The 15,012-nt window shown below is 39.3% G+C and overlaps 1 protein-coding gene across 6 annotated transcripts in view; it reads left to right on the top strand.

The window, feature by feature from the left end:
• The first annotated feature begins 3,761 nt into the window (after positions 1-3,761).
• GOLIM4 (golgi integral membrane protein 4) overlaps positions 3,762-15,012 on the top strand; it is a 79,519-nt gene continuing 68,268 nt past the window's right edge. For all 6 annotated transcript variants that reach the window (XM_009201399.3, XM_003894862.4, XM_017955729.2 and 3 more), the window contains exon 1: positions 3,762-4,633. In XM_009201399.3, coding sequence (XP_009199663.1) covers positions 4,447-4,633 — 187 coding nt within the window. In that variant the 5' untranslated portion in view covers positions 3,762-4,446. The remainder of the gene's footprint in view (positions 4,634-15,012) is intronic.

The following is a 15,012-nucleotide window of genomic DNA, read 5'->3' on the forward strand; positions in this document are numbered from 1 at the left end:
CACTGCAAGCTCCACCTCCTGGGTTCACGCCATTCTCCTGCCTCAGCCTCCAGAGTAGCTGGGACTACGGGTGCCCGACACTGAGCCCGGCTAGTTTTTTGTATTTTTAGTAGAGAACGGGTTTCACCGTGTTAGCCAGGATGGTCTTGATCTCCTGACCTCGTGATCCGCCCACCTCAGCCTCCCAAAGTGCTGGGATTACTGTGACCTACCACGCCTGGCCAGGCTGTGACCTACCACGCCTGGCCAGACCTATTTTTTAGTTTGTTAATCTTCTAACAATTACAACTAGGGCATTATCAAAATCCTATGAAAAAGGTGTCTCAAAACATCTCTCACAAAATGTTCAAAAAGACATAATACTTTGAATGTAACTTTCTTTACCTCTCAAAACAGCTCAGGTAAAGGTGGCAAGCAGCAAGGCAAGTGTATTCATTAGGGGACAGCAAACTGATGAACTGGTAAAAAGGTGAAGACATAATAGAGTGAAGATTGTTTTACAGGATAAATAACTTCTGTAATTGTCAGATGAAAAGGTTAAAATTAGTTTATTAATACTGAAAAGCTATTTTAAATTTTGTTTAATATTCATCACCTTTTCTTAGGTGGTGATTTCTCCTACAAATTACAAAATATTGAGTTCCATTTATAGTAAAGAAATTTAAATAAAAGATTTAGGCAATAGAAATTATTTACTCTAGGATCCTAAATATTATTAATTTAAAATCTTACTTTTAGAAATTATACGTCAGCTGTCTCTCTCAACTTTATATTTTTTCCTTTCCTTATTTTGAAAATGAACAAATTTGATTAAAATGACAAATTCTCTTAAGTTAGAGAGAATTAATATTCTCAAATGTTATCTTTGCCCTTCTCAAATGTAAGACTTGGAGTATCTTTCAGTTAATTTCTTCCTGCCTTAGAAATAAAATACTAAATCAGCAAAATTCTTCAGGGTTTACAATTTAAAATTTAATATATTGTTAAATATATGGAATATAGAAATATAATTATATATACTATTTTTAAAATAACAAAGAAGCAAAAATAGAATAAACAACACACCTTCCAAGACCAGTATAAACAGCTCATATGTTACAATTGCTACCCAAAGGCAATGTTATGTAAATTCAATTTCTAGGCCTTGGATAGCTTCCTCATGTTGGCTGTTCAAAAGTTCTATACTGATATTTTCAGGAAACTAGCAGTATACTTTACCTTGGAAATGTAATATTATAAAAATACCACCATTAGTGATTTTATGTACTTCTACATACCCTTCTCGAATTTGAAATAATCGATAAGTTCAGGTAATAATTTTTGCTCTTTCAAATTTTATGACTAAAGTATTGAGTAGTGTTTTATGGCCTGCATTTATTATGTTCTGTAGAGTCAGCCAGCAGCTGACTCTACAGGCAAAGAATAGGCAAAGAATATCATTGGCAAAGAATATCGTTGGAGTCTGGAATCACATGCAAAGGAATCAGAAGTTTAAGATGAATCATACATTCAGGAAACATAAGAATTTTCCAAAGATTCTAAAATACATATTGTGTAATATATGAGCAATGATTTTCCAACAACTTCTTTTTCTTTTGTGGCTAGGATAATTTTCTTTTCAAATACGGGGCAAGATTGTTGCCATAAACTCAATTTATTTATATATTTATTTATTTTGAGACAGAGTCTCACCTCTGTCACCCCGGCTGGAGTGCAGTGATGTGATCTTGGCTCACTGCAACCTGTACCTCCCAGGCTCAAGGGATACTCCCAACTCAGTTTCTGGAGTAGCTGGGACTATAGGTGAACTTCACCATGCCCAGCTACATTTTTATGTATATATATATTTTTTGTAGAGGCGGGGTTTTGCTGTGTTGCCCCGGCTGGTCTCGAACTCTCAAACTTAAGCCATCTGTTCTCCTTAACCTCCCAAAAGTGCTGGAATTATGAGTGAGCCACCATGCCCGGTCTAAATTTGGATAGTGTTTTTGGAGGAAGAGTTTGTTTAACAAAGTACTCTGACAACAGTAAGGAATGTTTAGTTATGAAGAATTTTAAAGGGATTCCAGTAATTATCTAATCTTAATTTCTGAGAGTCAAACTAGAAAAGAGGAATTTAAAGTGGTAGATTTAATAATAAGCAAGATTATGTAGTATTTACACAACAAAACTCCCAAACTCCTTTAGATTGTTTTCTTTTACAATCAGATTCTCATGTTAATGGAGATACAGTTTCTTACTGTAACGTGTATAATAGAATGAGAACATTGTTTCTATTGAAGAAAAAGAGAGCAGGATTTGGATCTGGATTCTAATCTTGCTGAGTAACTAACTTTATGCAAGACCTAAAAGGTCCTAGAGCTATCATAGTCACTTTGATAAACTTTGGCTTCTTTACCAACATGAAAGTCTGACACCCTGGCGGTGATCAGGGAGTCCGTGTATCTGTACACGAAAGTATTTTGAATAATATAATGCAAGTTATTATTTATTAAGGAAAAGCACATGCAAGACACACTTTATTTTTACAGTGGTATAAATGCCACAGACTAGCATCGTTATAAATTCAGTTTATTTTATGGCTTTAGCAACCTATAATTTCAGAGTCCACCTAAAAAAACTTTTGCACCAGGAACTGTCTTTCTGTTGAATTTAGCTAAAGAGATTTACCCCCATTTTGAGCACTCACGCCCGTTAGCAATGGTAACGACCAAAGTCCAGTTAGAATATAAAAATTATGCAGTGTATCATAAATTACACCACACTATTGAGACAGATAAAATTTACTTTTCTTAGAATTCAGATCAACAGCAGAAACAAACATTATCATTTCTGCATAACCTTAATTTTTCCCCTCAGGTACACAGAAAAAATAAATGCAGTATACATTTCTTCGAAGAGGTTTGTGGTTATTACCTTTCCTGTGCTGTACTAGTTTTTACATAGGGAACCTTTGTTGCCCTTTAAAATGTAATTTAGAAATGTAACTGATGTTTTGCCACCAATAAAACAAATATATATGACAAAATGAATGGATACTCATTTCAGTCTGTACGATTTGTTTTTAAATTATTCTATTTGCAGCTAGAGGAGAAATGTGAGATCATTTCTTTCCTTTCTGCCAATGGCAAGCTGATTTCCCCAGACCACGTGGACAACTGAACATTAAGTCTAGCGTGCTTCAAGTCTCCCGACTCCTGCCGGGCCATCTGTGGGCACACACACATCTAGGCTAATATACTGGATGGGGTAAGGCAGTCGACACAGCATCTCTGGTTTGACTACCGGGATTGTGCTATGTAGCTATCCCATGTGTCTGCCGCATCTGTTTATTGGACAGGGAAAGAAACTGTATTCAGCAGAGTGCACACAGTTACTGCCATCCATTCTTTCGTTCATACATACATTTTACTACGCTCTCCACGTGCGTTCCGAGAACTGGATCACAAACACACATACTCAAATACACACACACACACACACACACACGTGTTCACCGAACCTCACCCAGACTCAGGCCCGGACAAGTCCCCCGCCCACCCAAAGCTCCCCGCCCTTCCGCCTGCGTCTTCCCACCCTCTCCGACTCCACGTGGGCGCACCCCGGCGCCAGGCGGCAGCGCTGCCCAAAGAGCCCCTCTCCTGCCCCGGCACTGGGAGGGAAGGCGCGGCCCTGGGGTCGGACGGACAAAGCGGGCGTCCAATCGAGCCCGGCACTGCCTTCCCGAAGGGAGGGAGCGGCAGCTCGGACGGGCCCAATGAGCAAGGAGCCCGAGTGGGACTTCCTCCCGGAATCCCGTTGGCCAGAATAGCGGGGCCGTGGGTGACACGTAAGTTGGGCGGGAGGTGGCGGCGCGGCAGAGGCTCCAGCCGACCCGTCAGTGACACCGCTCTGCCGTCCCCAAAACCAGCCGAGGCAGCTGGCCCCCACCCTTCCACCCATTGGGCAGGCCGCGCCGGGGCGCGGCCCGGAGTCATGGTCCCTTTGTTGGGCGCGCACCCCCTCCCTTAGGTGGCAACAAAGTCGTGCAGTGGAAGCCGCCGCGAGGGGGCGGGGAGCTGCCAGGGCGGGACTCCAAGAGCTGCCCGGGGGCAGCGGGGCCAAAAAGTGGGAAGGAGGAAAAACGGCAGGAGGCATCTGGGGACAGGCGCGAAGGCAGCCGGCTCTGAAGTATGCGGAGGGCCCCCTCCCGGCCCCGGGCATTCGCGGAGAACGAGCGTCGCAGAAGTTTGGCTGCAGCTGCCCGGGCGGCGTCGATGGCTGCGCGCCCCGCGACGCGCGGGGGCTGAGCGGGCGCCACTTCCCCTCCGGGCCGGCTTTTGTGTCTGGCATCTCCTCCTCATGCTGCGTCTGGCCACCTCCTGCGGCGGCCGCTGCTGAGACGCTCGCTCGGACCAAGGGGAGGAGACGGCGGGGGCGGCCGCGGCGTTGGGTCCAGGCGGGACTATGGGAAACGGGATGTGCTCCCGAAAGCAGAAGCGGATTTTCCAGACACTGCTGCTGCTGACCGTGGTGTTCGGCTTTCTCTACGGCGCGATGCTCTACTACGAGCTGCAGACGCAGCTGCGGAAAGCCGAGGCGGTGGCGCTAAAGTACCAGCAGCACCAGGAGTCCCTCTCCGCCCAGTTACAAGGTACGGCTAACGGGACGCGCGCAGTCGGTGGCCAACTTTGCCCCGCGCCTCCACCCGGGCAGGAAAAGTGGCTTTGGGGAGCTCTTGGCACTGTGGTTGCCACCTCTGACCTTCACGGACGTCAGAGAAGAGCTTTTCAGGACTGCCGGCCCCAGAGTGTCAGGGGAGATGACATTCTCACCCTCCCGCTTCTTCCTCCCAGCGATTAGGTTTGAACTTGGTAGCACCAGCCCATCGTCCCGCTGGGCGTTTGGTGGGCGGGTGCAGAGAGTCCTTTACCCGAGGGCTTGTCAAAGGCCCAGCGAAACTAGGAGCCCTCCGCCGCTTCTGCCAGCCCTGCTCTAAGGAGCATTGTTCCGTCGATTCTAAGTATTTGCTTTCTTGTTGACTTTGTCAGTTGCTTAAAACATGGAGAGTTTGGCAGAGATTTCTCACACTGTTTTGTTTTTCAAGGGAAAATTAAGTCATGATCCAGCAGCTTAAAGTCATGGCCCAGTCGAATGGAACCTAGATCTGGACCTGCTAGTTTCTTATTTCTTATTCTTTTAATTTAATAGGATGTTTTCAGAGATGCTGGATGTGTGGGAAAAGTCCACACTATATACCATTCACCATCCTGCAGTAGTTTCTTTCAAAAAAGATTTGCTTGTCTTCCTCAGTAGCTTTTACTTTATCACAGAGCTGCATGTATGTATTTTACAGTTAGCTTGGGAAGTCAGAGGAGAAACACAGGTTTTCACTTTGCCATGCACAGCAAACCCAACTTGAGCAAGACCTGTAGAAGAACTTAAAGTTTGTGTCCTTCTATTTTAGAATCTGATTTAGTGTAATTTTCACAAACATAATTTACTTTTAATGTAAATTCAGAAACATTACCTCAAAGTCGGCACCATGTCGTCTTGTTAAGGATGTATCCTATACATATTTTTTTTTTGCAAGCTTTTACTTGTGGTTAGTTTTCAATACTTATGCAACTTTCTCCCCAACCAAAAAATAATGAATAGCTGTAAGCAGTGAAATGTTGGCAGCCTTTGCTGATGATGCAAATATAGCTTATTTAATATTGCTAGGTAGATAGATGCAAGCTAGAGGGATGTTTCTGTGTATGTGTGTGCAGATATAAAACAGATGCTTCTTCCTTGCTTCAGTTATTCTAAGTGTTTTCTAGTAAAAAATTTAAGATGAGAGAAAATGATACACATCTGATTGCTTGAACTTACTTGCTCTTCCCAGCTTAGAAGAAAGAAAAGTATTTTTAGCTTACTGAGGCTGCATAGCCACAGGCAATGAAAATACATGACTGGTCTTGGTTCAAAAGTAAAACCCGTTTTGATACACTCTTAGGTTCAAAAAAATTTCTTTAAACTCATTGAAATTTACCCATGAGTTATTGTTGGTATGAGAATATGGATATTTGTTTACTTATTTATTTAGAAGATATCAGTAGCTTCCCTGTGAAGTTCCATGATGTTAGACCAAGGGAAAAATTTGCTGTCTAATAGTACAACAGTACTGGATTTTCGTAAACATGGCTGGAAGGGCCATGTATGGTGGATTATATGAGGTTGTGTGTGCCTTGGTCTCTTAGGAGTCCCAAGAGGGCAAAGGCTGTCATTTTCACCATTACCTCCCCAGCACCACACTGTGCCTGACACTCATTAGGGGAATCAATGCGTGTTTATTCAAACAACAAACAAAAATTATTCGAAACTGTGGTGAGTAAGTTCATCCCAGGCACTTTTGTCTTTCTGAGACTTTGCTTCTGTGTCTTTGCTTTTTGAAAGCCAAATAAAACAACAAGAAAATATTTTGTTCAAGTAGCTCCTTTGCCTCAACGGCCTATGATGGACATTGTTGACTAAGGCCCTGATTTCTGAATAATGGCCTTTATTTGCAGTATTTCATTTTGAAATTTTAGAAATTTCTGTTCTAATTTGCCCTTTCTTTTTTTGGTGGTGGTGGTGGTAGTGGGGAAAAGAGGTGGTAAATGGTAATACAGGATCATTAAAATGTACAACTTTTGTTTTGCAGCAGATGGAAATGTTCTACTAATTTGAATAAATGGCTTCAAAGTTCATTTCTTAATTTATTCTTTTGTCATTTCCTCTTTAATTATGGTGCTGCAAAACTTGCAGTATGATTATGCATTCAGAATTTTTTCGCAAGCAGGCTACAGTTTTTTTGTTTGTTTTTGTTTTTTGTGGATTCACTTTTGACTTCTGTAGCATTTATTTTGGATTTCGCATGTGTAGGCCATTCAATGAACATTTTCTGATGGTATGCAACAACTTTTGCTTCCCTTTTCCAAGACAAATGACATTTTACTCAACAGCACCATGTGCCACCTGCATAGAGGGGCTTTTAGGACATCAGGCTCTCCAGTCTTAATACTTGTTTAGTTAGGTGGGATTGCATGACCTGCCTTGGATTCAGATCAGAATTAATTACTTTACAAAGAGTGGTCTTTTTAGAAATGACTCAAAATTTCAGTAGTTTGGTCCTATAACCTGGTGATGTGCATTTGTTAAGTGAGCATATTTAGGTCACCTTCAATTTAAGAATACATTATACTTCATAGATTCCTTTGAAAGTGTGTTACTTGTAACCCCAAGTTACAAGTTTTATTATAGAAGAGCCCCATAAATAGAAGATGGCGGGGATGGCATGCAGAAAGGTCAAAGACTAGGCAAACCCCTTCCACTTTAAAAATATCTATATCTGCCTGTTTATCTCTCCCTCTTAGCAATCAGTCATCTATTTATCTCCCATACCTTAATTATACTGAGGAGTAGGGCAGAGGTCACATACTGGTGGCAAAGGTAATAACAATCTTTGGACAGCACAGTGTTTATATAACCTTTAATTTTTTTAAACTGCTTTCAAGTGAGCCATGCTCCATTGTCTGTATCTATAAGCAGTGTTTCTCAGTCTAGACTGCCCATTAGTATCACCTGGTGGCTCCCAGACCAATTAAGTAACAGTCTATGGGGGGTGGAACCCAGGCTTCAATAGTCTTTAAAGCTCCCCTGGTGATTCCTGTGTGCAGCCAAGGTTGAGAGCCACACCTCTATAATCTTAAAACTGAGCCACTCCGTGCATTTACTTTACTTGTTTGACCCCAGAGACACTTGAATTTTTTTATCTGAGCATGTGATTTAAAGCAGATTGGTTTCTAGACTGTAATTCAAATTCTACTTCTAAAACCTTTTGTGTGAACCTCCACGTTTTTCTTATTTATAAAATGGAGATTAGAATAACCTATTTTATAGAGGTATTGTGAGGATTAATGAAGGTGATAGACTGTAGAGCTCTTAGAATGTACTTGGCATATAGTAGGTACTGCTCATTAAAAATTAACTGTTATCAGAATCCCTTTTGAGGTAAGCTGTTTTATCCCTTCTTCTCTTGCCAGGTTTGTCATGAGTAAAAATTTTGAAATTGGCCGAATTTGTTTATGTAGCTAACCACCTTCTTTTATTGTACCTTAAATGAACATCCAGGAATATGCAGACATCCAGTGTACCTTACTCAGAAGAAAGGACCTTCCTTGGCAATTTAAACTTGGACTAGGGTTACTGATTAACTGTGTTCTGGATCTTATCAGATTAGGAGAGGGTGTGACTGCTAAGGTAATAATTATGTGCTGTAAGATCTGGGAGAGAGATATAACTATTTAAATTTTTACAAAAGGCTTTTAGCATAGAGGCAAAGAGCCCGACATTCCTAAAACACAGTATTGCAATGCTTTTGGACTTACAGGGATAAGGAGAAACTATGAAGAAAAAGTTTTTGTCAGGTTTATATGTTCCTATTCCAGATGAATATGTTACAACTATTTAAAATTTAAAAAAAGGTCACAAATGTGGACCCGTAGAAGTGCAGAGTTACAAGTGTGGATTTCTTACATGCATATATTGAGTTGTGGTGAAGTCTGGGCTTTCAGTGCACCCAAAGAATGAACATGTTTACCCCACAGGAAAATTTCCAACTCTCACCCCCCTGCTAGCCTCCCACCTTTTGTAGTCTCCAGTTCCACTCTCTATGTCCATGTATGCCCATTGTATAGCTCCTACTTGTAAATGAAAACATGCTGTCTTCGACTTTTCTTTTTCTGAGTTATTTCCCTTAGGATAATGGCCTCCAGGTCCATCCATGTTGCTACAAAAGATATGACTTATTCCTTGTTATGGCTGAGTAGTATTCCATGGTGTATATATACCACATTTTCTTTACCAGTTCTCTGTTGATGGATGTTTAGGTTGATGCCATATCTTTGCTATTGTGAATAGTGCTGCAATAAACATACAAGTGCAGGTATCTTTTTTGTATAATTATTTATATCCCTTTGGGTATATACCTAGTATTGGGATTGCTGGACTGAATGGTAGCTCTATTTTTAGTTCTTTGAGAAATCCTGATACTGTTTTCCAGAAAGGTTGTACTAATTTGCATTCCCACCAACAGTGTATAAGCATTCCCGTTTCTTTGCATCTTTGCCAACATTTGTTGTTTTTTGACTTTTTAATAAAAGCCATTCTGACTAGTGTCAGATGGTATCTCGTTGTGATTTTAATTTGCGTTTCTCTCATACTTAGTGATGTTGAGCATTTTTTTCTGTTTGTTGTCTTCTTGTCTAGCTTCCTATTAAAAATGTCTTTTCATGTCCTCTGCCCGGTTTTTAATTTTATTTTTCTTGTCAAGCTGCTTGTGTTCCTTGTAGATTCTCGATATTAGCCCTTTGTCAGATGGATACTTTGCAGATATTTTTTCCTATTTTGTAGGCTGTCTGTTTACTCTGTCGTTTCTTTTGGTGTGCAAACATTTGTTATTTAAGTTAGTGTTTTTTGCGTTGGGCTCCTCTAACACTTAGGATGGCCCACTGGCCTAAGCATGAATACATCTTGTCATTGGTTATTTCTTTGCTTTCAACCTTCTCTAAATCTACTTTTAAAAAGGAAATGTTGGCCAGGCACCCTGGCTCTTGCCTGTAATCCCAGCACTTTGGGAGGCTGAGGCGGGTGGATCACTTGAGGTCAGGAGTTTGAGACCAGCCTGGCCAACATGGCTAAACCTCATCTCTACTAAAAATACAAAAATTAGCCAGGTGTGGTGGCACATGCTTATAATCCCAGCTACTCAGAAAGCTGAGGCATGAAAATTGCTTGAACCTGGGAGACAGAGGTTGCAGTGAGCCCAGTCACACCACTGCACTCCAGCCTGAGCAGCAGAGCAAGACTCTTTCAAAAAAAAAAAAAAAAAAAAAGAGAGAGAGAGAGAGAGAAACATCTCCTTCAGTACAGAACCAGGCTTTTTTTTTTTTTTTATTCCTTCATCTCCAGCATCTGGTGCCTGGCGTATAGTAGGTGCTCAATAAATAGTTTATACCTATGTAGTACTTATTCTTGGCCTATTAATGTGCATATATATGGTGATATTGTGGGCAGTGAGATGTAGTGGATACAGGCTGAGGCGTCAGAGCACTTGAATTTGATTTCCTGCTGTCTTATTTTACTAGTTGTGTGGTCATGGGCAAGTTATTTAACCTTTCGGTGACTCAGTCTCTTCATACGTAATAATCAGGATAATAGTACTTACAAAAGGTTATCATGAGGATCAATAGTGTTAGCTGATGTGCAATGCTTAGAAGGGTGTAGCTTGCATTTTGGATGATTGAGGAAGCATATATACAACAGAGTGGTTCATAGACCTCAGCAATTTAGACCACAAGTGTGGGCAGTGTGTGGTAGGTGTACTAATTTTCAAGTGCAACATTAGAACTTATGAAGTAGACATTGTCTGTTAAATGGACATCTTCACTGAAGTGCAACTTAGAGTTAAATGAAGAGACTATCATTTTTGCTTGATTCTGTAGAATATGGAACAAAAATACTCTAAAGTTCAGTAGTTTTTATGTGTATGTAAATTCATTCCCTGAATAAAAAAGATGAAAGCTTCCAAATACCTTTTGAAACTTTGATTCAGTGAAGCATTCTTTTGAATATATATGATTTGCACAGAATCTATAATCGATTTCACACATTGTGCCCACCTTAGTCATCCCTGTAATATGTAACATGCCAACTCTAATGAGAGTACTGGTGTCCAGGTAAATAATTGGTTGCTGTGTAAGAGAATTGCTTGTTATCTCGGAGGCTTTAGTTTAAGTTCCAAGTAGATTGGAAGCCTTGCCTTGATTTATTTTTATTCTTTCTTATCTTAGGAAGGACAGTTTCCAGAAGGACTGGGGTACAAGACCACATTACGGTGGCTGAAAGAATAAGTGAATTGGAGTTGGGGAAATGAATACTGACTAAATATGGTGTGAATCAAAGAGCAAAGGATTGGAGAGAAACCAGAAGAGGGCAGGGAGAGAAAAGGGGACACATATCACCTGGTGACTTTTCAAAGTACTGAGGAAGAGTTTTGTTCACACCTTTATGCCCTAAAAGAAAAGCAGCAGGAAATCGTGATGGGAGAGCTGGTTGGGGCATTAGATGTGGTTTCAGTGCAAGTCAGGCGTTTACCAGCAGGGTGACCTTGAGCGGGCAAGTAACCTCTCTGAACTTCACCCTCTTTGTATTTGAATTTGGGATAACAATGTCTAACTTGCAAACTTGTATGGTTTAGAAATAGTGCGCCTAAAGTGACTAGTGTGAGTCCTAGACAATATTACTACTACCATTTATTAGGTGACCAGAACTACTGTTGCTGAATTAACATTGGGCTTTTTTTTTTTTTTTTTTTGCCCAGCCTTTACTACATCCAGTAGGTAAGAGTGTTATTAGTGCTGGCCTAAAAGTGGCTCCTTTCACTGTGTACCCTACTTGGCTGAAACTTTTTGATTTAAGATATTCTTAGTCTGTCTTTTGCACCCTTTTGAGCCGTTTTTGGGGCCAAAAAACCCTGAAAATGCTTTACATGATAGCAACTAAGAGTTGTTTTTCATTTTGACAGCCAGGGGTTCTTCTTTTATCATTAAGGACAAAGTGGTTTTGCTACTTTTGCCAGTAGATGGTTTATGGGTTTTATAGCTTTGTTTTGAAGTGAAAGTTATGTATCATATAGATTTATTATAAAAGAAAAATGATAAACTATATTTTCTTTTTAGTGACTGTCCTTTGGAGTGAATTTATTTTGGTAGAATTTTGAAAATTTACTTGAAGAAATTAAGTTATTTTTAATCCATAACATTTATTGAGTACCTAGGGTTCTCAATATTCAATGCTAAGCTTATTACATGCATTATGTCATTTAACTGTGACACTAGCACTTTAATCTGAATGAGCAATCTGAGGCTTACAGAGGCTAATTAACTTCCCAGTGTCAAGATCTAGCCTAATGAAACTAAGCTTAGAACTCTAATGTAACTTTTTCCATGGTGCATCATTGCCCTCAAAATTATTTTAGTGTCTCTCATGACAGTATTAATGGTTTTAAGAAACTAGGTTAGGTGGGTCATATGGGGATTCCTGATAAAATTTAGAATAAAAAATAACAGGTGTACTATTTGATGCAGCATTTCCAGGGTACAAGAAATTTGCTGCTGGTATGAAAGATTATTTTTGTTGATACTGGAGTTGATTTTATGTGGCATGTAAATGTTACCTGAAATAACAGTGAATCACATAATGAAAAACTTATTTCCTTTCAATGCTTTCTTAACAAGTAATAGAGAAATTCTCAGTTTGATGCCAGAATCTCTCTCCAAGAGAGTTGCTTCTCTGTTTTTCCAAAGAGAATAGACGTTAGGCAGCCAAAGACTTAGCTAGAATTTAATAATTGTTTTGTTGTATTATTGTATTTAATTTTAAATTAAATCTATTACCAATCATTAATGCTATGTAAATCAGATTTTTCATTTATAAAGTAGTGGTGTAAAAGTTTCCTGTTTAAAGTTTATTTTAAGGAAAAATAAGCTTATTTAAATGAATATTTGGTAAAATCAAAAAAACTGTACAGGTTTTGCATGAGTGTGGTAAGAACTTGCCTGCATGTCTGAAGTTTAGGAATGCATTGACTGATCAAATTGGATACAGACACTGAATTTTATAGTTAGTTAACTGAATTCTAAGGTGGATAAGTCACTTACCAGGTGGCTTAAGCTAAACTGAGAGCCCACATATTCTGACTCCCAGTACAAGATAATATCCCTTCACTACCCTGTGCTATCTCTGTAGACCAGGACCCTCTTCTCTGTGAGGAGAAATGGGCATTGCTATTTTTAAACAATGCTGTGTATTTCTGAATGGTATATTTGTGTTCTTTGTTTTTATTGGCCCGTGAGTGCATATGCAGAAGACATGTCAGTCATTGTCCTTCACCGATAAGCTTTACTATGTAGGCTCATAGCCTGGAGGGATATGGGCATGAAATAAATTGCTCTCTATAGCCATATGACATTTTAAAAAATACTGCTTTAACTATTTTTCATATATAAAATGTCACAATATGATAGTGAATAGAAAATTAAGATGTGCTGTCATTCTGAAGGATAGGCATTATAGAACATTGAAATGATATTTTTACTTTTCTTTGAGAGTGCATGAATTTAAAAAAATTATCATTTTAGGAGAGTCAAACATTTCATTTTCCAGTTCACATCTCATTTAAAATGGCTCCTTTAATTGGAATCTTTGTTATAAACAGAAAACAAAATCTGCAAATCAAGATATTTAGGACAGCTTTGACGTTGCTTATGTGTTCTCTTGATAATAGCTATGATGCTCTAAAATAAATATTATAAACATAGATTAAAATTTGGCAGTTGATAATTGATTAATTTGGTTTAGAGAAGTTTATCAAGTTTTATGTTAGTGAGATTTATTATTAATAAATAATATTAATATTATAAATCTATGATCCTTGCCCTTCTGCATCAATAGCTCAATCTTTTAACAGAAAATGTTTTAAAGTATTTTATATTTTATTTAGAGGTTTGGATGCTATAAAACAAGTTAAATTGTATTGATATCAAACATCACTTTTATTAAAATATGAAAAATAATTTTTTTTACTGTATAGACGGTCATCAGCTCAAAATCTAGATGCCATCCAAATTTGATCCAGGTGTGGGTGAGGCCCCTTAGGTATCCATACAATCTTTAACTATAATTCTTCACGTATGCTTCCTCTTTATCTGTAGATCTGTGAAACCAGAGTCAAATTACCTGCCCTCAACACAGCCAACATATAGTGGTAGGACAGGCATAAAATACCTAGATATTCCTGTTAAAAAAAGGCAGAAATGTGAGAAAAATAGGAGTCACCTGTCCATAGGAATTTTGAAATCTGTTGAGGCAACTGCTCCTGTAGTAGGTCTCAAAGCCTGGGAATAGTTCTCCATGGTTCTTGACTGTACCGTTTGGTTCTTGGTTCCACTCTGAGTCATCTTTCCTTTTTCGTGAAAGGTAGCATATGTTTGCAGCTGAGTGGTTTTTCCAGCCTGCTTCCTACCAGTAGAATTTTAAGGACCCGTGGCCTTTTTAAATTTAGTAGTGCTTCTAACCCTTTTGGCCCAAATAGGCAGTGATCCTGCTGATATAATCTTCTCAAAAAGTTTGTGGGTCTCCTGTGAAACTTCTTTGAATTTTCTCCATTAGACAAAAGCCACATTCATGTATCTCCTGGAGATAAGTCTTCTCTACTTTGGGCTTGTGTCAAGATCAGGGAGAGACAATGCATGCCCTTAAATTTCCCAAAGGCTCATTATGAGGATCTGAGGAACCCTTAGGAGGTCCTGTGATCTGATTAAATAGTACTCTGAGATACCACTTTTGATCTTTCCAAGATTTTAACAAACCGATTTTATAAGACATCCTCAGCTTTTGTCTTTAGACCATTGTTTTCTGGTTGTGTCTTGGAATTGATCTTTTCTTAAAAGCTGTTTCTTAATTTCAGCATTATTTGCTGTCTAGAGAAGCTAAGAATTTTTGTAACTAATCAAGTCCTGCCTCCTTTTTGTTTAGCGGTCCTTCCCTCAATGTATCTCTTTCTTGTCATAGTTTCCTATGAAGACAGTAAGAAGAAACCAGGTGACGTCTTCAGCACTTTGCTGGTAAATGGCCTTAACTGGATAACTCAGTTCATCTGGCACATTTTATTTTTTTAATTCCCATATAACTGTAAGTGACTGCTGGTCATGTAGCTACATCTAAGTGTGGGTATTGCTAAACCTTAGCCACTACGTAATTTTTAGTTTCCACAAACATTTTCTCACTTTCATTTAAGCCCTTCCATCAACGTTCTTGAATTCCAGAATTCTGTGTATGGTGTGTTCGAGGCACATTCTCACTAATACTTTTCTTAAGGTTCACTACACAGTTCCAAAGCCACTTGCGCCTTTAGATTTTTATGACAGAACCCCACTTCAAAATCTGTAT

Source organism: Papio anubis, chromosome 2, assembly GCF_008728515.1.
Source record: "Papio anubis isolate 15944 chromosome 2, Panubis1.0, whole genome shotgun sequence".
NCBI classification, from domain to species: domain Eukaryota; kingdom Metazoa; phylum Chordata; class Mammalia; order Primates; family Cercopithecidae; genus Papio; species Papio anubis.